The following is a 24,515-nucleotide window of genomic DNA, read 5'->3' as shown; positions in this document are numbered from 1 at the left end:
TATCCCTCACTAGAAACTCGAGCACCTTAGTTGACATAAATTGTTATCAGACAGTGGGTGTATGTTTCATTATTGTGAAGTTTCTTTTAATGAACTAAATTATCATTCAAATTTGTCAGGGTTGTTAACAACACTCTTCTCTGAGGTGCGACAAATTTCAAAGGTATTCTCTTTCATTCACGGGAACTTTGTGGAAGTAATTATGGGAAACTTAACATGTACTGCATAATTGAAAATATTACTATAACAATAGGCATCAGGTTTCTATAGAGGTCACGATCATTTATTGGCATTTTTCACGCACACTTTTAGAAAACATCTTACAATATTGCATTTACAGCACAAAAAAACCTAGCATTAATGATTGTCGTTGTCATTTAAGATAACTTACAGTAAGTGTATTTGTTGAAACCGTTTATAAGTTTTCTAGCAGGTTTTAAAACGTACAAACACAGCTGATGCAGCAGTAAGAAAAAAGTGGCCACCTATATATATAAAAAAAGAAAAAGTAACAAATAAGTGCAAACTTTATGCGCAACAGCAGATGTGACAAGATACGAAAAGGAGTGTTTCTTCAGCTTTAAAATTAAGTTGTTGTTGTTATTTTTGTTTTCCCGAACTGTACAAGTTGTAGGTCCTTGTAGACAGCAAAAAAAATTGGTTTGGCTATAGCGGCTGGTTGCATGTTGTAACTGGTTCACTGGAAGGCGAGTACATTCGGCATTTGTGGTTCAACAGAGAGCTGCAATCAGCTGGAGGAGGCGCCTCTGTACGCCACATTGGTGAAGGTGGACGTCGCTCCTTTGTACAAAGGATTGTTGGCCTGAGAAATAAGAGGCAGGTTAATTCTCCCAAACAAAACAAATAAATTGAGGCGTTTCATTCAGACAAACGTAAAACCTTTACTGCTATCTTCTGACATGGGTAGGCAATTACAAACACTACGAATCTCACCCAGCTTGTCAGTGAAACTCAGGTTTGTAAACCACTGTAATGATTTATAAATCCCTGTAGATGGCGTTAATGATGGTGACCGTTTGACCCTGAAACGGATTATTTCCATCCTCACCGTGTTCCACCTGGCTTTGGCTCGCTCCTTCTCAAACCTGTCGTACTCCTTCCGGTCGTGGATGGTAACCAGCAGCTTCCAGATGAGCAGGCCCACCAGTCCCAGGAGCAGAATGGCTCCTGCCACGGCCGACAGCACCACCAGGGTGTCAGCACCCTGAGGACATTCTGAGCAAGACACAATATGTGTGAGTTCTGCTTGGATAAACCCTAGCAAGAAGAGGCTGTTCTGTCCCAGTCTTTAAAAGAGACATATTGTGCAAATGTTCCCAATATTAAACAGTTCCCAAGTGTCTCAATTAAAAGTTTCTGACATTCTTCTGTCCAAATACACAAAAGATGAAAAGAAAATTACAGTCCACTTGTCACATTCTGGTTCAAATCACTTGACTTTGGCGGGGTGGTTCAGTCTCAGGAGCTGAGCTCAGTCAACTTTTCTGACCCTACACAACCATTTTAAAACAGAAGTGACTAGCAACAAATCTCACCAGGTTTTGTGGTGTTTTGGGAGACTTATGGCGATTCTGAGACTCCCTACATAGCAACAGGTCTGACAAAATATTTTCTTGGTTGATGGGAAGGGAGGCACAGCAATGATCCACTTATTTGTATCGCAACACTAATCTGTCTCCTTAAAACATATCATTTACACAGTGCCACACAATCGAAACAGTTACCTGGCTCTTCTATCACGAACAAGATGGATTTGCCACTTTCGTCCTCGTAATACTGGAAGTGCTCCACGCAGTCGTTCTCGTCCTTGTACGAGCAGTTCACGGCATTCTTTGAGAGGAACTCTGCGTCACAATGACGAACAGGTAAGGTAAGCGCTCATTAAAAAAAACATTCAAGATGGTGGCATTCTCACCGAGTTGGGTCACAACTTTAATTTCGTCTTTGCAGATGCGACTGCAGCTGTTGTCTTCGGTGTACTGGCCTCTCTTGAAGTGCTGGCACTCCACACACTCCCTGCAAGTAGATGAAAATGTTAACTTTTTTTTTTTAATACATGATGCTTGAATGCACCATGACATCATTCTATGCGATATATACCATATCACATGACCAATGTATGTATGTGTATACTATATATAGATAAGTAAAATATGTTTTTTTTGTTGTGTAACATACTGCCAATCAACAACAAATGTGCAGTGAACAATAGAAAACATACAGAATATATTTATTGTTAAAAATGCAACAATGAGGAACAATTTAAAGCCGCAAATTCTTGAAACGTACTATAATTTAAACATCAATGTATATTACTATTAATTTACTAAAAGTAATGTGGTTAAATAATAACATATTAATTTACTACAATAATAATAATAATAATAATCTCGACTACTTCCTGAATTTAACCTCACTCCTTGGTTTCCTGTCTTTCATGATCGGACAAATTGATTATTCCAGGTGTGTCTGGCCATTGTCGTCTTGGTTACTGAGGTCAGGCACACCTGGATTAATCAGATTGTCTACTCATGAAAGACAGGAAATGAAGGAGTGGTATTGAGTTCAGGAAGTAGTGGATTTGTGCAAAGAGCCCATTACATTATTACTCATTATTATTATTGTCATTATCATCAGTAGTACCATCAGTAGTATAGTAGTAGCAACAGATGATGTCAGAATTTAAAATATTTATCATCATCATTATCATCATTACAATTTTGTATGCATTACGTAAAAAACATTGTCTTATAGTATAATTTATTTAAAAAATAAACAAAGGGCATTATTATTATATTACAAAATATAATAATGAGTTCATATAGTAATAACAAAATTAGCAAAATAATTAAAAATATTGATTAAAATTAAAGCAGTTTTTATATTAAAAAACAATCATAATCATAGTCCTATTCGTAATCATAATAATAGCACCAAAAATGGTTTCTATTGACTTATCTAAATTATCATTCTTACATTTAAAAAAATAAAAAATAAATTAAACAGTGTTGTGCTCATTACAAAAAAATAGTAACTAGTTACAGTTACTAGTTATTTCATTTTAAAAGTAACTCAATTACGCTGATGATTACTTAAACAAAAAAGTAATGTGTTACTATTAAAAGTAACTCTTTATTTACTTAAAACTCTCCATAAGACTCTCCATGACTGCCGAATCCGATAACCGCCTACAATGCGTCGTCTTTGTCAGTATGGCAGCGGCAATCCATTGTAAACAGGTAGTACAGTACACAACAGCCATCCATTCATTATTTGATTCTGAACCGCTTATCCTCACGAGTGTCGCACAATTAAATTATTAAATGAAATAATTTATCAAGTAACGCACCATATTGTAACTGTAACTGATTTACTGTATTTAAAAAAGTAATGCATTCGACTCTAACAACTCTGCAATTCACACCGCGTGCGTTGCGTGAGCTGTCTGTGTCCAAAAATCTGCACCCGCCAGACCACACGATCACGGGGGTTCACGCTGGAGAGTTGAGTTCACACGATAACAACTGTGTATATAGAGTTCTATTGGTAAACAATAGCCCCACTCGCCTGTTGTCACATGATCGATATGCTGTTGGACATTATTTGTGTGACTTCTACCATGGGTAAGTACGTTTTGTGTTTAAATAGTGTTATTTTGTCATGTTTAATTTATTCTGAGATCATTTTTTTCTCTTAAATGTCCGACTCATGTCATTCTATGTAGTTAGCTAGCTTCCCTCCCCCCAAAAAATGAGTTCGCAAACGGTTTTATTTTTAAATATACCGGATTTACTTTGATGTCAACGCTCAACTTCCTGTCCGGCTCGTGTCATTTCTTCATCTTAATGAAAATCCGCATGCGGTGTCCGAAAAAATAGAACGCTTGCGGAAACTTTCCGCAGCGCCGCAGCCTTTCCGCACCGCATACGCAACTGCAGACTCGAATGCTTTCTATTCCTTGCGGCAGCCGTACGGAAAACGCACCACGTCCGTTCCGCAGTAAGTGTGAATTGGGCGTAACGCGTTACTACTAACGAGTTACTGCCCAACACTGAAATTAAATAAAGAAATATAAAATACTAAATGAAAACAGCAAAATGAATGATTATTATACAATATCATCATCACTGTGCAATGAAAAGGAATCCTTTTCGTTTCCTTTTTCCAAAATATAACATATAGTCCGTTGAATGAAAAGTTAGCTAGTAGTTAAGAGTTCGTTATTCATAGTACTATAAATTACTTTTTGATGGTGCACGAGTCGGGGCAGGTGGGGCACTTTTCGCAGGTGGCTCCATAGGCCCCCGGCTGTGTACACTGGCACACACCACATTCGCAGCTGCCGCGGCCGCTGCACAGGAGGCCGATGCTGGACATGCATGTGTCGATACGCGTGCTGCAGTTACAGTTGTCGCCCACCCAGCCGGCGTCGCACTGGCAGAAGCCGCAGCTGCACTTGCCGTGGCCTGCGAAAGACAGATACCTTGTTAAGCCGTTCGCAAAATATTGTATACGCTCCATTTAGCCACATTGAAAACGATGTTAGCTAACATTAGCGTTAGCACTGCATAGTGAGTGCAGCTATCAGAAAATACATACAGTAAAGGTGTAGAGGAGATGTAGGCCTAACATGCTTGAGAAATGAGATATAAACTAACAGAAACACAAACTCAAGACTCAACTCAATACAAACTTAAGATGGGAACATCTGGTAGAGCAAAAAGTGGAGATAGTGTTCATTTCCGCTGGAGTCATCGCAGAATCCTTATCTGTGTGTGTGTGTGTGTGCGCGTGTCTTGCTTGGTATTTGTGCGTGTAGAAAAACTGTTTCACTTTTATTTATGCTGTTAATGTTGGCTCGCCATGATGCTTAAATGTTTCGACACATCGTTTGAGGTCCATTGTGAGGTCCATTGTGACAACATTCCTGTTTCATCTGATAACATATGAGCAGCTAAGTTCTTTCAAGTCACGCCTGGCCTTGTTTTAGTCAGCGGTCGTCCCTTTGTAACGTTTCAGCTCAGTGTGGTCCAGAGAACAGCCGAGAGGCAAAAATTTACACCCATGTCAAAGCTGGCGATTTCACAAAAGCTTGCTGTTTGTTCTCACAAACAAAACAAAAAAACTATACGTGCCCGGTAGAACGTCCGCACGGTCACAGGATGAACCGTGAAACCAACCACACTTCACTTTGCATCACAAAATGAGTCAAGTCGACCAGGGGAAAATATAGGAGCTTCATAAATAAATGTCTTAAATTTGACTCTACACAGAGGAGTGTTGTTAACCGTTTCAATGATTAAAAACAATGGCGTAGTATATCAAATGAGGCTTTAAAAATATGAAAAAGCAAGCCATTTTCTCCCTTTTTAAATGCTGTGGGCATGTCTGCAGCCCATACAGCCCCCTCAAATGTCAACTGTCAATCAAATAGCACAACTACAACCTGGAAAAATGGTTTCTACTTCCTCTCCACACATGCTCGAGCCACACAAATATATCCTCTAAAGTGTCCGGTGGACAGTCAACAGGGGTTTTTCTCACGCCAGTCCAGACCCCAGAAAACATACACAGGCGGACAAGACTTTTTGAAAAGAAAATGTTCCCGTCCTCATTCTTTTGCCTTCCTCTGTAAAACGTATGCACACTCACGGCTGACAACGAGGCGCTTTAAAATGGCCAGACCAGCAGGCTAACCGAAGGGCAAATGCATTAATGGAGTGTGCGCAAAGCTAGTTAGCAAGTTCACCACCTCCCCCCCCCAAATTTTTTTTTTAAGAAAACTGAAATGGTAAAAAACAGTTTAATGCTACATATCTACAACTGAGTAACACATACTTTAGTTCCCTGCCTGAACATGTTTCCAGCAATTATCTGCATTCAGAAACAAATCTTGGCATTCACTATTCTGTTCTATAATAAAAAAGAAAAAAGAACATTTTAGTTCTAAGCAAGGGAGGTATAAATGACTAATGGCAGCATGGTGAAGCAGAGAGCAATTACGTGCATGTCAATGTGCTTCCTGACAAAGACAGGAAGAGCTCTATTATGAAAGTGAGCTTCCCCGTCTCCTTGTCAGACAGTGGGCATGCATGAGAACACTTCCTGAGATGCCAGTCAAGTGAGAAAAAAGGAAGAAGCCGTATAGTGATGGAACCTCTGAAGTCCAATGTGAGCCATCCCAGGACACATGGGAAACAATGGAGATATGATGTTTATAATATGATCCATATATCCATCTCGTAATCTTCTATTTCTTTTTCAATTTATTTTACATTTCCTCAATGCTGCTTCTTTGCATCTATCTATCTATCTATCTATCTATCTATCTATCTATCTATCTATCTATCTATCTATCTATCTATCTATCTATCTATCTATCTATCTATCTATCTATCTATCTGTCTATCTATCTAGAGAATGAAACGGGGCTGAAAATGAGTCCCCCTCCGCTCCTGTGTGTGGACAGTGACAGGTGGAGAAAGTTTCATGATCGGGAAGAGGAAGGGAAAGCGCCTCTTTTCCTGATAGTTTTGGCAGGCAAACTGCAGAAACCACACCGTGTTGAATACATCTGTCAGAATGCAACATGCTAGTAAGCAACAAGAGAGGAGAACAAGACTCTAGGTCGGCTGTTGGTAAGTAGACAGTGTTTGTTCCAGATGAGAATCAGTGTGATAAGAGAACATATCATTTCACCCAAGTGGAGATAGTGGAGTATAATACTGTAACATCCCGAGCTAGCACATATTTTGGTCTCCCTGGCGTACGCACTCACCCGAGCACAGCGCCCCCTTGAAACGCAGGCAGTTGAAGTCGTCACACTCGCAGTGTTTGCCCCACACCTGACCAAAGTCGCTGTTGTGGCACGAGCACTGTCCGCACAGGCAGTCACCGCGCCCGTTGCAGATTGGGCTCCCGGGCTTGGGGACGCACTTAGCATCGTCAGAAGGGCTGTAGTCCTCTAGGGAGCACTCGCAGTGAGGGCCCAGACGCCCGGCGTGGCACTGGCACACGCCACATTCGTGAGTGCCGTTGCCATTGCTGCAAGACGGGCTGTCGGCCTCGGCGTTGGCCTCGCAGTCGCACGTGCATGCAAAATCCAGCGTGACCTCCAGAGAGTCCTTGAATCCTAAAGGTTTGATGGTGAACGTCTGGGTCTTCTCCTTCGGGCAGCTTCGCAGTTGAGCCTCCACACTGAAAGACACCTGAAGACGAGAGTGGCTTTGAGTAGAAAACATTCTCTTAGTATCAGCATTTCCACATACCGTGTCTCCGATCTTGAGGCCAGAGCAAGACTTGAGACCGGGGATGACTTCACCGTTCAGGCAAGTGGCATTGAAAGACAGGTTCAATTCCTCCGGAACCCCCAGAAGCTCCAGCTCCACTTTAGAGCGAATTTTCTGCACCCATATGTTCGGTAATCATCATTTGGATTATTTCAGGGAATGCTACGGGAAGTCCTTACTGCGTACGCTGCCTCAATAAGCTCAATAACATTCCCAGAGTCACCAGACAACTTTCCCACGGTGGTGCCTGGAATGAGCTGACTGTATTCCTGGGAAAACAGAACATGGACAAGGTGACCCAGTTCCCGTGTTTTCAAAGTCAAACGGCGCTTTTACCTTGTAGAGCGGCACCACATAGTTTGTCACCGCAAAAATCAAGTTGATGTTGTTTTCGGACATTTTCTCAGTCAGAAGCGCCAAGGAAGGATAGTCCTGGAAACCATCAGAAACCAGAGCTAATCGACTGGCCTGGTACAGTATGTGACAAAGAAAAAGGCACGGTGACCAAGGTGTTGATCTCGTAAGCTGAAAATCGTGGCTTCTAACCCCATCTGTACCTCTCCTAATGGGGCAAAGTTTATCTCAGTTGATTGCATCATCTTTCTTCACACAGAGGTCCTTCTAACGTGTATTTTACAGTACGTAGTACCAATCCAAGTGGCACATGGTCTCCCAAAATCATATACACACAGCGGCATGGAAAGTAATATGACAGGTCAGTCAGGTGGAAGACTTTCACACAGCCATTTAGTAAATTCAAGATGCAACTGAGATTAGACCAATATACATTATGACGTATCAAATACCCTGAATGTCGTGTTAAACGTCACGCTTCTGTCCTGGAATTGTGGAATAGCCTCTGTTAGGGCTCTGAAACTACCTCCGAAGCCCAAGGCTATTTAAACGTACAAAATTCTTCTTGGACAGAATGGAGAAGCAAAGGTCGGGTGGAAAACTTCACACCACCGGCACCGTGTGATCATTTTCTAATTATCAGAGCTGCAATAGAGGCTCTGACATTGGCCCCTATTCCATGTCTGTGCTATTTATGCAGAAAAGCAACAACGAAAGATGTGAAAATTCCAACTTGAATCGTGCTTTCAAATTCTAGCTAGTAAAACAACACAACATGGATGCACCGTTGGTCAACAATGCACTAAGAGCAAGCAAGATGGGCAGTATGTAGAAAACAGTGACGGTTTCCTTACCAGCACAGTGGATTTGTTGTAGACATTGTCACTACCCAGGTGACATTCTCCATCATTAGGCTGCACGATGCCGCTGATGCGTCCATCCAGGGCAATATGCGTTTTGGCGTCGGTAGTGAACACCAGAAGGTGCGAAGCGTCCGCACGCCAACCGATTTTGTCCTTAAAGACGGTTCAAAAGAGTAAGGCAAAGAGCAGTGGAAACATGCCAATAATAATCCTACCTTGCATACTACCGCCTGCATGACGGCATCAAATCCGCCCTCTGGGGCATCTCTGTTCCGGGACACCTGCTGCTTCTCCACTTCCTCTGTGAAACGAGCCACCTTGTCCGTGAGGGACAGCACATGCTTGAAGCCAAACTGGGCCTGACATTCATCGTGAATCCTTTGGGGATTTGGCCGGGAGGACTTCAGATAATGGAAAAGCGTCTTTCTTTCAAATCAACACATTTTTGGTGTCACTTACCCATAGCAAGGGTTCTCGATTGCCTCGGGGGGAGCCAGGTACATGTAGGGTGACACAGTCTTGTCTACAAAGGCTCCAAAACCCATGCGCAGGTTACTGGTGGTCTTGCCCATGGTCTTGGCCAGCTCGTTGCCCAGAGTACGCAAGCGCGCCAAGTCATCCTTCATGGAGAAAGAAAGATCCATCAGGTAGTAGAGGTCCACCGGGTAGTCCTCCACTTGTTTCACGCTGACAATGAACCTCTTGGAATCACCTGCAAACAAGTCAGGTTATAGAATGGAAGGGACTGCGGTTCAAGGCTTTAGACTTTGGTCGCGTTTGGTCCACCTGGCCTGAGCACCATGTGGATTTTCTGGGGTTGTATCTGGGTAACGGCTTCTACCAAGCCTGAGGCTTTGTCGCTCAGTGCCGTGTCCTCCAGCACCGCTAACGTGCTGGCAGGTGACTCCAGATCCGCCTCGGAACAGCCACCGTCCAGCAGGTTCTGTTTCAAGTCGCAGCGGGAAACGCCGGACCCTCCTATTCCAAAGGACTGGAACATAAGACGTTTGATCAAGCACTGACGGGTTGTGTTCTAAGAGTTGAAACTTATCTAAGCTTGCTCTGCAATGAGCAAAACTAAAACGTTTTGAAATGTATGCAAAATGTCACTACATCTTGCATATGTCATTTAGATTTGGAAGCAATAGGACAAAATCTCTAGGGTGACTTTGACACCTGGAAATGGTCAAACTACCCTAAAGTGGCAAATAAATAGCATCAAAAATGGCAGATTTCCTATGTTTTGGGGGGCTTGAATTTGTCAGACTGTGTCTCACAAATTTGAGGTTGCTAAAAGAAGCTGTCTTCAAGGGAATATATTCTTCTGACCTTGTGGAGTTCAATTGCTAGAGTTTCATATTTTATTGCCAACCATGAAACTTCACAACCATGCTCCCCTTACGAGCAATTATGAAAAACAAAACAATTTAGTACTGCCAGTCTGTACAGTATAGACTTCAGATTTGGTAGTCATTAGACCTAATCTCTCAGAGGAATTTGTATTTGAGGGAGCATTAGAAATGTCCAAACTGACACCAAAATAGCCGGTTAGAACCAAGATGTCAGAAGTTTGTCTTTCAGTTTGAACAAGTCTTATGTTATAGAGTCAAATGTTATATTGGTTCGGGCAGCATTCCCAAATTTAGGGTACACCATCTTGGGTATTTTAAAATGAGCACAGAAATCATCAATATTCATGAAAAACTGTAAATATGCACTGATTTCTGTACATTATAGAATAATAATTGTAAACTCAATTTCATTTCTGCTCAGTGGTTGGTTTACCGTACCTCTTGCGAGCACCACGCACAACTGGGGTCAACTGTCAAACACTGCTGACATGTCGTGACTCCTCGCGACGTGCACACGTTGGACCCTGTTGTGACAATCACAAAAAGTGACACGTTTCTGCACATTTCCCGCCACAGACTGACATTTCCATTTCCTAAATGATTCAGTCCCTAAGAGCGTGTGAGAGCGTGTGAGAGCATGATAGCGCTCGCTCGTCATCGCCACGTACAAGCTGCCTTTTAGGAGAGTGCTGAGCAAACATGCCCATGGAGGGATGACTAATGGATCCTTACACACTAGAACTTCGTGCATGACAGCAGAGCGGACTTTTTGGTTTTGCAAAAACTCATTCATTGCTTATTATAAAACCGTTATTGACTATAGAGGAAACATGTCCATCTGCATTGATGACTCCCCTTTCCCATACTCAAGAGCATTACAGTAAGTAGTAAACTGTAAGTATAATAAATAGGGTGGGTAAAAATTACAGCGCTTAAGAGTTATTTTATTTCCAATGGTGCGCAAATGTGCTTTGCTGTGATTATTCTATGGAACAATTTATTTGAAACAGATTCCAGAGTGACAGCGCTAGTCTGGAGTGTATCCCCAGCGATAAACAGGGGTTCACTGTACAGTTAGAATCAACTTGACATTAATTTTGAAAAAAAACAGGGGAAAAAGTAATAAAAACTCACCATAAAGTGACGAAATTGACATGAAAAGGAGGCACAAAACGGGCAGCAGCATCCTCATGGTGAGTGTTGTTTACTCACTGGGACAACTTTTCCTCATTCTTCCTCAACTTGTGAGCACACACACAATATTATCCTTCCACACCCCCCTCCTGCCCTACTCAGTATCCAACAGTCTACGCCCTCTTTTTTTTTTTTGCTCCGACTCACTCACCTTATTAGCACGTATAGACATGAATGAAGTCCTTAGTTTATAACAAGGAAACAAACTCACACAAGTGGCCAGTGAATCATTTAAAGGGTAGTAAATACCGTGGGGGGCTGCGTCAAGTAAACAATACCATATAAGGACATGCAGATTGGATATTTCTTTCGGACCATTTCTAGTGTGCTGCATTAGAGTTATGTAATGAGAGAATCGTACTTATAGAGATATGCTCCCACGCTATTGTATTCATGATAGTAAGGAGTTAATTTTTAACTAACTGGAAAGATAATAAAACCTGAATTTCTCCAACAGGATTTGAGTTCATTTACTATGTTCTTGAAATAAAATAAAAGAAAAGAAAGAAAAGAAAAGAAAGAAAAGAAAGAAAAGAAAGAAAAGAAAGAAAAGAAAGAAAAGAAAATTACTTTTTTACATTACATTGAAATGATCTGGTCTTAAGTATAAAAAAAAGTAGGCGAAGGACTATTAAGCACTTGAGTCCTCAAGTTACGGCGGAGTTCCGTTCCTACAAATTCCTAATTCCTAAAAATTACTTATTTTACTACTATTGTAAGTGTTCTGGAGATAATGGGGAGGAGCTGGTTCTTTCTGGGGCTTACTGGAAACACGGTAGTAAGAGACAGGACTCCAGGGTGTGATGCAGTAGCCTTTACTGAATGAATGATTTCTTGACATTGAAATTTAATGAAATGAAATTGAGCTGCAAATTGAATGAGTATGAAATTGAATGAGTCTGAAATTGAGTCTGTAAAACAAGCAGGGGAAATAATAATTACTACTAGCTGTCAATATTAGTACAAATAAACAAAGGCTCAAAATATATCACCAAGCTATATAGTAATGTCCAAAAGTCTGGTGCAATAAACATACTGCATCTCAACAATACTAAAAGGCTGCAAAGAAAAACAGGGCAAGGCCGCCATCTATTGGCCGTAAAAGGTCACTGCACTTAGTGAAGGCATGAGAAGCCTACATACATTCAACATGAATCCACCCCTCCCACAATAACGCAGCACGGAGGAGCGATACTCGTCACTTAGCAGGACAAATACAATACAGCATACGCATATACTCGAAAAGTAATGACCGCGAATTACGGCAGCACAATGCTATCGGGCTAATGTGGCTAACTGGCTCACGAGCAGACGGATTGCGGCAGGCTTAAAGAATAAAGGCACAACACGAGTACTTACTTTGTTGTCATCAACTCAGTGCGTAAACGAACATCAATGAGATAAGTAAAGGTGCTTTATGAGATAAACAGGCTTCAACTAGCTGAACTGGAACGTAACTGACTCCTGACCGGAACAGGAAAAAAAATGCTTACTGTGAAACAACGTGAGACATCAGTGCGCGAATGTGAACTCACATAACTAAATTCAATATAATGCTGAGCCTTTACTACAGCCGCCCCCAAATGTGCAAGGCACATTTGCTTCAAAATAAAGGCTCAACAAAGGATAGAAGTTTAGTCCTCCCCAGATGGTAAAGCGGGTAGCCACACTAAGTGGGTGACAGGACGGTGTAAACATGACCTCGAATGTTCACATCAGCAGAACAAATACACCTGTCATCACTTTAGTGAACTTTGATCACACGTCCAATTGGAGTTCAGATGGACTCCGCTTCCAGCAGGACGGTGAGCAGGACATCCTCATAGACAGGTTGGGCTCCAACACAGGTGTGTGAAGGGCAGTCTTTACAGAGCGGATTTCGCGCTCCCACACCCCGTCGAAATGAGAAGCCACAGGGGTGTTAAAGTTGAACTTAAATTCTGAATTGCAAGCTGTTGGCCAGTTGTCTCAACTTTGAAGGAGGAAGGGAGGTCCAAGGGATTTGCCTCGTGTCAGTTCTTTCTGTGTGAGTTCTCGGATGTCTACCTTTAAGGCTTTGGCCTCCTTATGATTCTTCAGGAGGCGTCTCTCGGTGCTGCGTAGCAGCGGCATAGCAGAATTTTGGGGGCTACAAACTGCGGCATGTCTGGATGGCGACGCAGTGGTGCAGCGTACCTTTGGGTGCCATTCAAGTTCATGAGAAAGGTCTTGGCAGTGGCTCTGCTTAAAGCGAACTGGTCCTGCTTGGACCGCACTACTTCCTTTTCTGGACCATGAGGGACAGAGTCCGTTTTCCACAGCTTCTCAACGTGTTGATACCGCTCCTCGAGCAGTGGAGGGAAAGAGGTGAGCTCATCCAGTGGTATTAAACAGATTGAAGCCTCTTTTTTGATGAGTTGTTCAATATTTGCCAAACTTCAGAGTTTCTGAGTTCTGAGTTCAGTTGACCGACACTTAACTGCTGGTATTCAAGGCACCACCACATTTCATTACTGTTTAGTTTTTGTGGCATTTTGTAAAGTGATGCAAAATGCGATTTTTCTAATGTAAAATACCTACTTGTAAAAACACACACACTGCTCTACACTATTCACTATTGTCAACTTTTGAATGTTACTTTGATCTGTTCAATTTGCTCTTGGAAGTTGTGATAGAGCTACCCCTAGTGGTGAGATCAATAAACACAGGTGACATCTTCAATGAGACAGTATCGGAATCTGTCAATTAATGGCGCTGTGTCTTGCAAAACAACCAAATACTTCTTTATAAGTCAGCTTCACACTTGTTAGCTTTAATTAAAAAATTGAAACAGACATAGAACGTCTTTCTGTAGGCATTTAGGCATGCCGTCCAAAGACGCGGATGCTTCTTGTCTGTCCATATATTGAATCATTCATGCCGCCCACCCCCTATCGGCACTCCTCAAGCTTTCCAGATGGTTGCTAAGCTACCACCACCTAGAAAAAAAAGAAGAGACGACAGAAATAGAGGAGTAAGTAGAGCAATAATAGTTGTGCTTGCTTTCACTCATTGTGGTGTGTGTGTGTGTGTGTGTGTGTGTGTGTGTGTGTGTGTGTGTGTGTGTGTGTGTGTGTGTGTGTGTATTGATGGGCCCGGATGTATCGGCACCCTTTTGTTGGCCGCCTCGCCCACAGATGAGTGGCCTTTCCGGAAGAGCACAGCACTGAATGAAGGAGCTCGACGGGTCAGATGGCAGCCAATTAAGACTGAACAAGACAAGTGGAGGGAATAGTGTGTGTGTGTGGGGGGTACAGACAGGAAGAGCGGAGGTCTAACCCTGTGTGTTATATATCTCCACGGAGGCCTTTAAGCGTTCCACTCACAGCCAATCACTGCCATAACAGGAAAGCTTTAATCAGAACACTGGTGGGGAATGAAGCGCTGGGTCAAGAAGTAGGGGCACTGATGAAATGTGGACCTTCGATATACTTTACACGGCAACAATTGTTTTCCACACGTCAGGAAATTGAGTCGGATGTTACTGTTAAAGTACCTGATCCCTTTCACGCAAGTACTGTCCCACCAGTGGTGTGCAGATAGCTGACAGATATCTCATGATAAAAAAAATTAAAAAAAGATTACAACTTATGTGCGGACCGTGGAAGTCCACAGGGGTCCCCAATATGATTGGGGCACCCAGAAAGTCTCATTGAATTAGAGCCCACCTTGCGACACGCTGGCTGAGCATGCCCACTCCCATCCGCGCAGACCACCTGTAGCACCCAAAGTGACGTGAGGAACTCGTTGCTACGGGCATCATCACTTAATTTGCGTTGCTAGGCTGCCGAGTCCCTCACATTAAGTGCAAACACCCCCACTAAGCCCCCGCATACCCCCCTCGTCGGCCCGAGAACCTCTGTTGGCCTCCCAAGACCCCCTCCCCGCAGTGCCACCCCTCCACTGCGTCTCAAAATAACTTCACCAACCATCTGTCACCGAGCTCCCAGGTCCACCGTTGCTTGGAAACAAGTCTCTCATCGGCGCCTGGAAAACATCCGCAATATGTCTCCATGAAGTTTGGACTCATTGTGGAAAGTTTGAGCAACAGGTCCAAGAGCGCTTCAATGTTGCGGATCATTTTCATTAAAAAGGATTTATTGAATAATGTGCGGCTTAATTTGAAACTCAAAAGGAGGATTTACATGAAGCACACACTGCTTTCCATAAACCCACTGCGACTGCTAATAGACGCACAATTAGACTTTGTTGATTTGCATGCGGCAAATTAATGATCTACTAATGACATTAATCCATTTTCCAGTACATACAAAAACAACAGAATACCACACAATGTTACATTATTTATATTATTACCTTATATTACATTATTAAAACAAATGTACCGGTATATTATTTATCATTACATTCTTTACATTACATTCAAGTCTTTTGCCAGAAAACACTGTTGTGCCATGTAAACACATTATTCCAATATACAGTCGGAGAGCACAATATTGCACCACAAAAAGTAATATTCTGCACAGAAAGACTCACTATTTTGCCAAAACCACCATATTATGCCACAATAAGCAGTACTGTACCACAAAACTTCAATATCCCACCAAATTGCCAGATTATACCATGAAAACAATACTCAGTAATGTAAATGATGTCTGGGAAAATATTACGGCACAAAAGATGGATACAGTGTCACAAAAACAATATTATCCTACACAAATTCTCTATTTTACTACAAGATATCATCATGTGCCACAAAACTGTCATATAAATGTCATATTCTGCCTCAAAAGTGATTAATTTTACCACAAATTCTGATATTCTGACACAGATAATCCATAGTGTCACAGTACTGTATCATGACGTGAAACATACCACAAAATTATATGTAGTGCATCGAAAAATATTTTAAACCAAATGTGTGATATTCTGCCATAGAAACACAGGATTTTAGCATAAATATTCAAATATAGTGCAATGAAAATATCATATTATCCACAAATAAACAGCCATAAAAATGCTGCATAACAATATATTTTGCCACAAAGTGCCTAATTGTGCCACTTAAACATCGGCACGAATGGGAGAGGACGTTTATTCTTTTTCTGTTATGTCTTTAAAGCGGCAGTTAAAACAAAATCTTCACAATAATATGTTGTATGTGCCCAACTAGTCTAAACAGCATTCTGATTAATATCGCATTTGTGAAATATGAATTAAGCAGAAAAATCCACCATTTTGTCACTTTCTGTTGATTGAGAGTGACATCACGGTGGCTAATGTTGCATTCAATTAAAATAGGAAATCAACCTCAAACCAGGAAGTAAGAAGTATGCACGGGAAGTCAGTGGCTCAATTTTCCTTGCAGATCAGTATCTGTTACATTACATAAGCACACTTTGCTTTGTTAATACACACAATTACACATCCCTGATTTTAATGCGGAATGGTAATTAGCTGCAGGTGAATTTGCCGACTAATGAGATTCCCTTCATGTAAAAGCAAAGCAAAACATGAGAGGTGTTTGTACACGCAACTCAATCTCCTCCGAGCTGACTGCTAATCCGGAGTTTCACAAATTGAGGGTGGTGGCCTTTTGCTGATTACCATGACAGCCACTCATCATCTTTGCAACAAGGGTTTATTTATTTATTTATTATTTTTATTTTTTTAAAGAGCTCAAGGGTTTATTTATTTCTGAGTTAACCTATAAAGGTCGTCCAGCTGTCATTTGAGGATTTAAAAAAAACATTTGTGTGTCAGTGCCGAAATATAAAAGCTTGCAAGAGAATTTGTCATCAATAAGATATTTAATGCAAAATTACTGTTTCATGACAAAAAGATACAAAGTGGGACAAACAGATCGATGAAGGAATAATCTGAATATATATGTAAGCCTTTTTATGTTTGATTGCCCTGGATGACGTCACAAAGGGAAAAAAAGAAAAATAAGCCGTCCATTATAGTAAGTAAAAGGAGTTAAATCTTAAAGGGGAAGTCAACCCCGCAAATATCTTGACAAAAATATGTTCTATGCAGCCCCACTAGTCTAAATATGGTATTTTGGTTAATATTGCGTTAGTGGAATATGACTTAAGCAGCAAACTCCAGCCGTTTTCATCCATCTCAGGGGGCGGCCATTTTGCCACTTATTGTCATGAAAATGACATCACAGTTGCTCAGCTTCAGAAAACAGGTGAGCTGTGATTGGTCGTTGTCTGATCCCTGAGCAACTGTGATGTCATCTTCAGTCCACAACAAGGGGCAAAATGGCCGCCCCTGAGATGGAGAAAAATGGCGGGATTTTTGCTGCATAACTCATAATCCACAAAGGTAATATTAATCGGGATGTCATGTTTAGACGAGTGAGGTCACATATAACATATTATTGTCAAGAAATGTTTAAGTTTGACTTCCCCTTTAATAAAATTCTGCCACAAAAATGCTGTATATTTTACCAGAAAGTGACAGTACATAATACTTGGCCACTGAATGCTATAACATGCCATGAAAAACAAAATACTACTATATTCTGCAAAAAAAAAAAAGGCTATATTTTGCCTGGAAAAGACACTATAATGCCACCAAATATAATTATTTTCTACAAAATGTCATATTGTAAGAGAAACTATATTTTTGCAAAATGCTGTAGTTCAGACAAACCATTCATAGTCACAGAATGCATTATTTTGCCACAGAATAATATAAGGCGACATGAAACTTAAAATGATGCCATATAATTTAGTATCTTGCCACAAAATGCTGCATATAATACCACAAAACTGGTGGTGTCATGAAAACTAAAATTTCAAACCAAAGATGTATTATCAGCCTGAGAAAGACATACTCTTACACAAACTACCACACTATATTTCCAGAAAATGTCATATTTCCCACAAAAATGCAAATTTTGTTTCCAGAAAAGGCTGCATTGCTCAAGGAAAACACAATTTAATGCCATCAAATGGTACACTATGCTACAAATATAGAATATTCAGACACAAATTTGCTAGAAATTGCCACAACATGCTGCAATGTGTCCCAAAAATATAATTTTTTGTTTTATTAACCACAGAAATGGCATAAAACATAAATACGTGGTTTTACTTGCTCGTCAGCAGCTCACGTTTCCTACCAATCAGTTGTCAAGTCTACTCTAACTATTTTCATTTGAATAAATGTGGACTTATTTTGAGCCTCAGCTTGGCAGAGAAGCAACAGGTGAAGTGGAGGAAAAAAGCCCAGCCAATAACCGCAGTAAATATTTGCGCAATCATGCTTTATTAATTCAGGTCTTCCTTTGTGAGTGATAACTCGCCGAGTCTGACGGCTCCCGAGTGGCGGCGTGTGTCTCCACGGCAACCGGCGTCAAACTAAGAAGCCCCTTCATTAAGACCATCCGCCCTGTGGATCCAATCAAAGAACTGTAGAGGAAATTCCACCTTACTCATAATTTACACATGTGGACAAAATTGTTGATAACCTTTGAAAAACTCACATTGATCACAGAAATTAAATTAAATGTAATGAAAACTTTCCCAATGAAAATCAGACATTTCAATTGAAAATAAACAAACTCATCATGAAACAGGCTGGTGGAAAATGATGGCATAACCTGAACTTAATATTTTGTTGTACATCCTTTTGAAGAAATCACTGCAATCAGACTAGTTTTGATTTTCTCAATGAGACTCCAGAAAAAGCTCTCTCTCTTGGATAAATTGAGATTTCATTGTGCCCTGCACAGATTCAAGACACCCTTGTGCCAGATGGAAAAAAAAAGCAGCCCCAGAACCTAACCGAACGTCCTTCGTGTTTTACAGTAGAGGCAGTGTTCTTTTCTTGGTACGCTTCACTTTTGTGTCTGCGGAAAAGAGCTGATGTGCCTTGCCAAAAAGTCCCATTTTTGTCTCATCTGTCAAATCCCACAAGCTCTTTTGTTGTCATTAGTATTATGTCTCTTCAATTTGTCCTCCATTTGGCCACATCCAGGGTAGATGGCTCTAGTCCCGTGGATCTTCAATGTCCGAGCGAGTAATATGTGCAACTGTGGTCAAGCTGCATTGGAGATTGTCTTATAGCCTTTACCTTAAACATGCTTGTCTACAATTTTCTTTCTAATCTTCCTTAGACAACTCTCTCCTTCGCTTACTCCGGTTCATGTTAAGTGTGGAACAAACATGCCAATTTTACAGATCAAAAATGTTTCCTAACTAATAAATGTATTGGGTGTGGGGTCCACAGCCCACCCCTGAAAATCTTCCCATTCACTTTGGAAATACACAAATGAGTGGGTCACCAGCACCAATAGCACACTTCGAAAGCTTGACCTTGTTATTTGAAATTAACAAATAAGTCGATTTCATTACAAAATGTTGTTTTTTAAAAGGGGGGAAACCCCAAAGGCACTGACTGCAAGTTTGCAGTGAGCTCACTTTAAAACCCTGACTTCATAAACCCAAAGTCACACAACTCAATTGTATGACAGCCACACACACAAAAAATAACGTTGCGTGGAAGCCAAACCCTCTTTTGAAACCTTATTCTGACTCCTTGAAAACTCAGTCACAACTTCTGAGGCTAAATTGTTCAACTCCCTTTTATGACAACTGTCAAAAAATAATAATAATGTGACGCTAACCCTCATTTGAAACCATGAAACTCCATGAAAAACCCAGTCACAAATTCTGAAGCTGAAATGTTCAACTCAACTTTATGACAACTGTAAAATTCGGGACGCTGCATGGAAGCCAAACCCTCCTTTGAAACCTGACTTTATTTTAAAGGGATACTTAACTCATTGAGCCATTTTCACCAATTTTGTCCAGATTTAATTTGATAACTTCATTATTGTTCATGTGCAATTAATAACTTTAAAAACATATTTTCCACTCGCTGTCGACTGAAGATGACATCACCCGTGCTGAGGAAGGTAACGACCAATCACGGCTCACCTGTTTTCTGGGTGAGCCTTGATTGGTCGTTACCTGTCATCTTCAGCAAGTGGCAAAATAGTTATTAAAGGTGTTAATTGTTAGTGGAAAAATAATGAAGTTATCACATTAATTATAGTCAAAATATTATCTTCTTACTGTTGAGTATTGCTCAAGTATCCCTTTAAAACCCCTGGAGATGGGGGGGGGGGGTATTGGTGTGGGGGGGGGGGGGCTTCACGCACACGCACAGTCTCTTATTACACCTTGCACACTCTTTTAAAAGGACCCACGAAAAGTAGCCACCAGACGTGGACGCTATTACAAATCCTTGCAGCACTTTTTAATTTGTTTAATTTGACCTCACTTGAGTTGTTTTATGTGTCCATATACGCGCCTAACTCCACATCTGTTTCTTTCTTTTTAATTCCATGACGCCAAGTTGCTGGGCTAATTTTCTTCCTCCCAACTTGGAGCCATGAACGCCTCCTCCTTCCTCGACGCCACGCATGGCGCGCTACTGAATGGCAGCCGGACCCTGGCGGGGACGCTTGCCGCCTTCCCCGGCAACGGCAGCGAGCCGGCGGTGACCGGCGACGGCGTGGCCGGCGGCGGCGGCGGCGTCGGAGGCGGCGGAGGCTCCCTGCATGTTCTCCTGCAGGAGGAGCGCAAACTGCTGGTGATGCGCGTGGTGCAGATCGCCGTGCTGTGCGTGCTGTCGCTCACGGTGCTCTTCGGGGTCTTCTTCCTGGGATGCAACCTGATGATCAAGTCCGAGAGCATGATCAACTTCCTGGTGAAAGAGCGCCGGCCCTCCAAGGACGTGGAGACCGGCATGATCGGACTCACCTAAGGGGGAATGAGGGGACGGAGCCGAGGTCTTATCTGCATGAACTGCCCCCTTCCCCATTCCCCTGCAAGTTATTCAGTGCGGATTAGATATGCAACACGGTCACGTCACCTTCCAAATGACTCCAAAGGAGCAACCTTTGTGCGTAAAAAGCAGCCAACTGACGCGCGTATCGCTCGAGTGAGTTGAAACGAGTGCCAACTTGAACAAAAAGTGACGGAAATGTTTACAAGCTGTTACCTCACGTTTGTGTCGCGTTTGTACTTTTGGGTAATTGTATTTTAATGATGTTTTGAAACGCGAAAGGCATGCAGTTTGCGCTCCTGTGCGCGTAAAGAAAAAAAATGTCTCCACTTATTTGCGTAAAAGGAAACATGGGACAAATGTAGCATGTTTTGAAGCACACACTCGTTTTTTGACAGTTTTTTGGAGTGATGCTGCTGCTCCTGTTATGTTTGGCATGCTCTCTGCTTGGTGCGTATGAAGTCAATATGGATCTGTTTTGTACTTTCAAAACAATATGCTGCATGGATATTTTTGTACCAAATAGGAGATTGCAAACATAAAAAAAGAGCACATTAAACTCTGTCTGATGGTTGAATATGTGCACGATTAAAGATATGGAAATATTTCATTTTAAAAAAACTACAATTTTCTCCACCAAACCCTGTTTTTTTCCATGAGAAGTGCATCACATAAAAACCTTTAACATGTATTTTGCCACACTTACTTTCTTCCATCATAAAACATTAGGGCTATGAAGGCATATAATAATAGAACGGTTTGAAAAATAAAAATATATATATTTACGATATGAAGGTTTCTTTGCAGGGAAAACTGTAATTTTTTTGTCATTTATGAACACAATATTTTTGCATTAAAACATATGCCACAAAGTGCTACATTCTGCCACAGATAATCACTCTACTGTATATGACAAAAAGCTCCATGGATATTATACACATTTTTTTTATTTTTTTTTATTTTTTTTAAGAGCATTGTTTTGTTAAAAAACTGTGAAATACTGCTACAGAACGCTCTATTTTGCAATGGAAAGGATAGTATTTACCACAGAAATGCAACATTTTCACACAAAACTCTATGCCAGAACAGAATATTATGGCAGAAAAATGCAATATTTTGCAACAAAATATTATATTGCTGCCCTGGAAATAAGAATTGTACCACAAAATATATACATTTGGCCATAAAAAGTAACACCCTGCCACAAAATGACATTTCCAATGGAAAGGAGTTGTATTGCAGCAACACAAAAAAAAAAAAACACAAGTCAAAGGTAAGAACAGAATTTGCCACAGAAATGCTGTATTTCACAACAAAATGGTACTTTGTGCCAGGAAAACATCATAATCCAAAATTTCCCCCACAAAAATGTTTGATTACGCCTGAAAACATGACACGCAACATTGGGAAGGATAGACATTTGTTATGTTTGTGTATAATTCAGGGGAGCAAGGCGGCGAGGCAGCTGTGTACAAAAAAACCCCAACTAATGTAATAATAAATAAATAAAAAAGGCAAACAAGGTACATGAGTTACCCCCAAAACACAAAATCAATAAAGCCCGAAAAGAAGATTCAAAGTAACAAACAAATACTCTAGACAGCAAACAAAGAACAACACGTGACAAGGAGAGAAAGCAAGCAGTCAAGGAGGACTTGTTGGACTGACGAGACAACGAGAGATAACTGGACAAACACAAATGGCTGAGGGAGTTTATTGGATGACACAAGGGGGCCGAGTTGACAAGCCCAGGTGAACACAATCAAGCATAACAAGACATGACGTCACTCCCGGCGCGACTCGACAACACGCTCCAGACAAGCAGCATTGACAATCCATTCATATATGTAAGTCCGTGCGTGCCGAGCCGGGAGTGACGTCATGCAGCCGACAAATTCGCCCTTCCGAGCACCCAACCTTGTGAATTTGGACACAGGCATTGACAAAAGGGACACAAAAAAAACCACAGATCATGACAGAATTTGCCACAAAAAAATGCAGTAATTTGCCATAACAAGAAACATGCAACATCTACAGTACAATACCACATTTGACACCATAAAAATATTGTGCCAGAACTTGGCAATGAAAAGAAGAGAAATAGCCACAAAACAGTATATTTAGCTGGAAAAACACAATATTATGTCACAAAAATCCTATATTTGGTCGCATAATGCAATAATCTGCCATCGGAAGGAAAATATTTTGCCACTAAATGCTAATAAAATGCCTTACTGTAGCTGTGAAAACAAAATCTATGCCATAAAATACACATTTGGCCATAAAAGTAATACAACATTATATTTTGGAAGGAAATTGCTTTAATTTGCCACCGATGTGTTATAAAATGCTACAATATTATCATGGGAATGTGGTATTTTGCGACAAGAAAAAGAAAGTATTCAGTTCCAGGAAAATGCTTTTCCTTTGTCCTTTAAAACAACATCATTTTATTGGACTCCAGGACTCACTCATTTTTAATCTCAATGGGACATTTCTGGCTAAATAAAGGTTCAATTAAAAAAGGTTTTTTTTTTAAAGTGTTTACAAAAAAAGTCAAAGCTCCAGCAGACCTCCAGCACTTAGCCTGATCCCCCTCAAGAGCGCCCAACACTCAGACCACTTGAGGCTCCTTTAGTTTATTTGGAGGTGCGACTATGACCAATCATTGGAGTTGACATCGGAGCCGAGCTTAACGACAAGACGACTTCTGCATGTGTACGTTGGCCGCTAAAGCCTCCTGGGCGACGCCCTCATTATTATTTTACCATGCGCTAGAGGAGCTGGGCGGCTGCCTCGTAAACAGGCCCGTGCGCCGCATGCCCATGTGCAACAGAGCAACAAATGGTCACAAGCAGCGCTATCACCGAGAAACAACATGAATAAATAAAAACCCTGCCAATAATTAGATGTCAGCAGCTGAGAACAACTCCAGTAGCACTCATACAACGTCCAACATGATGATGAACATGTTCTTGTGGGAGACTTTACCTGACAACAATCTACTGTGGAACCTCTAGTCTAAAACAAAAATGCAATTCTAAAGTCACGCCAAAATTCTGTGTAGATTGAACCTCACAAGACATAAAATGCATGAAAACACCAAATTTGCCATACTGTGCCACATAATGCCACACAAATATATCATGCCATGAAAACAGGATGTTCAGGCACAAAAATGAGAAATTTTGCATCAAAATATTGAGTCCCTAAAACATAACATTGTGCCATAAAAATGCAGCATCTCGCAATGAAATGTTGCAACGACCCACAAAAATACAATATCATGCCACAAAAATGCTATATTTAGCCACAATGTGCTGTGTCGTGCAATAAAAACACAACACAATGCTACAGAAATGCATCAAGATGCGATATCATTTATCACATAAATGATATACTAATAATTTTGGCACAAAATTCTAACACGAGTTGAGGAATTTAGGACCCGAATGCAAACGAGACACAGGAGTTGGAAAATTGAGAATCTTTATATACAAAACTACAAAGTAACAACAGAGGGCAGGGCTGGATTCAGATGGCCTTGAAGAAAACACTTGGTGGAGAAAACTCGACTAAGAAACTTGAGCAAGCTGGATGCAGAACTGGTCAAAACATGGAAGAAACCGCAATGTGCTGAGAGAAACCTCCGCTCA

General features: G+C 41.1%; 2 protein-coding genes across 4 annotated transcripts; one reads left to right on the top strand and one right to left on the bottom strand.

The window, feature by feature from the left end:
• Positions 1-256: 256 nt before the first annotated feature.
• LOC147182299 (integrin beta-3-like) lies at positions 257-12,733 on the bottom strand. Of its 2 annotated transcripts, none has more exons than XM_086060207.1 (15): positions 12,433-12,733; positions 10,318-10,403; positions 9,314-9,518; positions 8,987-9,239; positions 8,743-8,905; positions 8,519-8,680; positions 7,647-7,742; positions 7,490-7,579; positions 7,290-7,424; positions 6,800-7,229; positions 4,265-4,487; positions 1,937-2,037; positions 1,746-1,865; positions 1,070-1,236; positions 257-823 (listed from the first exon to the last, which is right to left on the bottom strand). In XM_086060207.1, the coding sequence occupies exons 3-15, from the start codon at positions 9,327-9,329 to the stop codon at positions 749-751; spliced, it is 2,031 nt and encodes a 676-aa protein (XP_085916333.1). In that variant the 5' UTR covers positions 9,330-9,518; positions 10,318-10,403; positions 12,433-12,733; the 3' UTR covers positions 257-748. The 2 variants fall into 2 exon arrangements, with proteins under 2 accessions (XP_085916333.1, XP_085916325.1); XM_086060199.1 differs by lacking the exon at positions 12,433-12,733 and adding an exon at positions 11,014-11,389.
• rprml (reprimo-like) lies at positions 12,481-21,446 on the top strand. Of its 2 annotated transcripts, none has more exons than XR_015090590.1 (2): positions 12,481-13,419; positions 14,229-15,263. XR_015090590.1 is itself a non-coding variant. In XM_086060245.1 (2 exons), the coding sequence occupies exon 2, from the start codon at positions 20,464-20,466 to the stop codon at positions 20,836-20,838; it is 375 nt and encodes a 124-aa protein (XP_085916371.1). In that variant the 5' UTR covers positions 12,481-13,419; positions 20,428-20,463; the 3' UTR covers positions 20,839-21,446. The 2 variants fall into 2 exon arrangements, 1 of the variants encoding a protein (XP_085916371.1); XM_086060245.1 differs by lacking the exon at positions 14,229-15,263 and adding an exon at positions 20,428-21,446.
• Positions 21,447-24,515: the final 3,069 nt, after the last annotated feature.

The sequence above is a fragment of the Leptonotus elevatus genome, chromosome 1 (genome assembly GCF_054856555.1).
Source record: "Leptonotus elevatus isolate MCC_2025b chromosome 1, RoL_Lele_1.0, whole genome shotgun sequence".
Lineage (NCBI taxonomy): Eukaryota > Metazoa > Chordata > Actinopteri > Syngnathiformes > Syngnathidae > Leptonotus > Leptonotus elevatus.
This window is presented reverse-complemented; position numbering and strand designations above follow the sequence as displayed.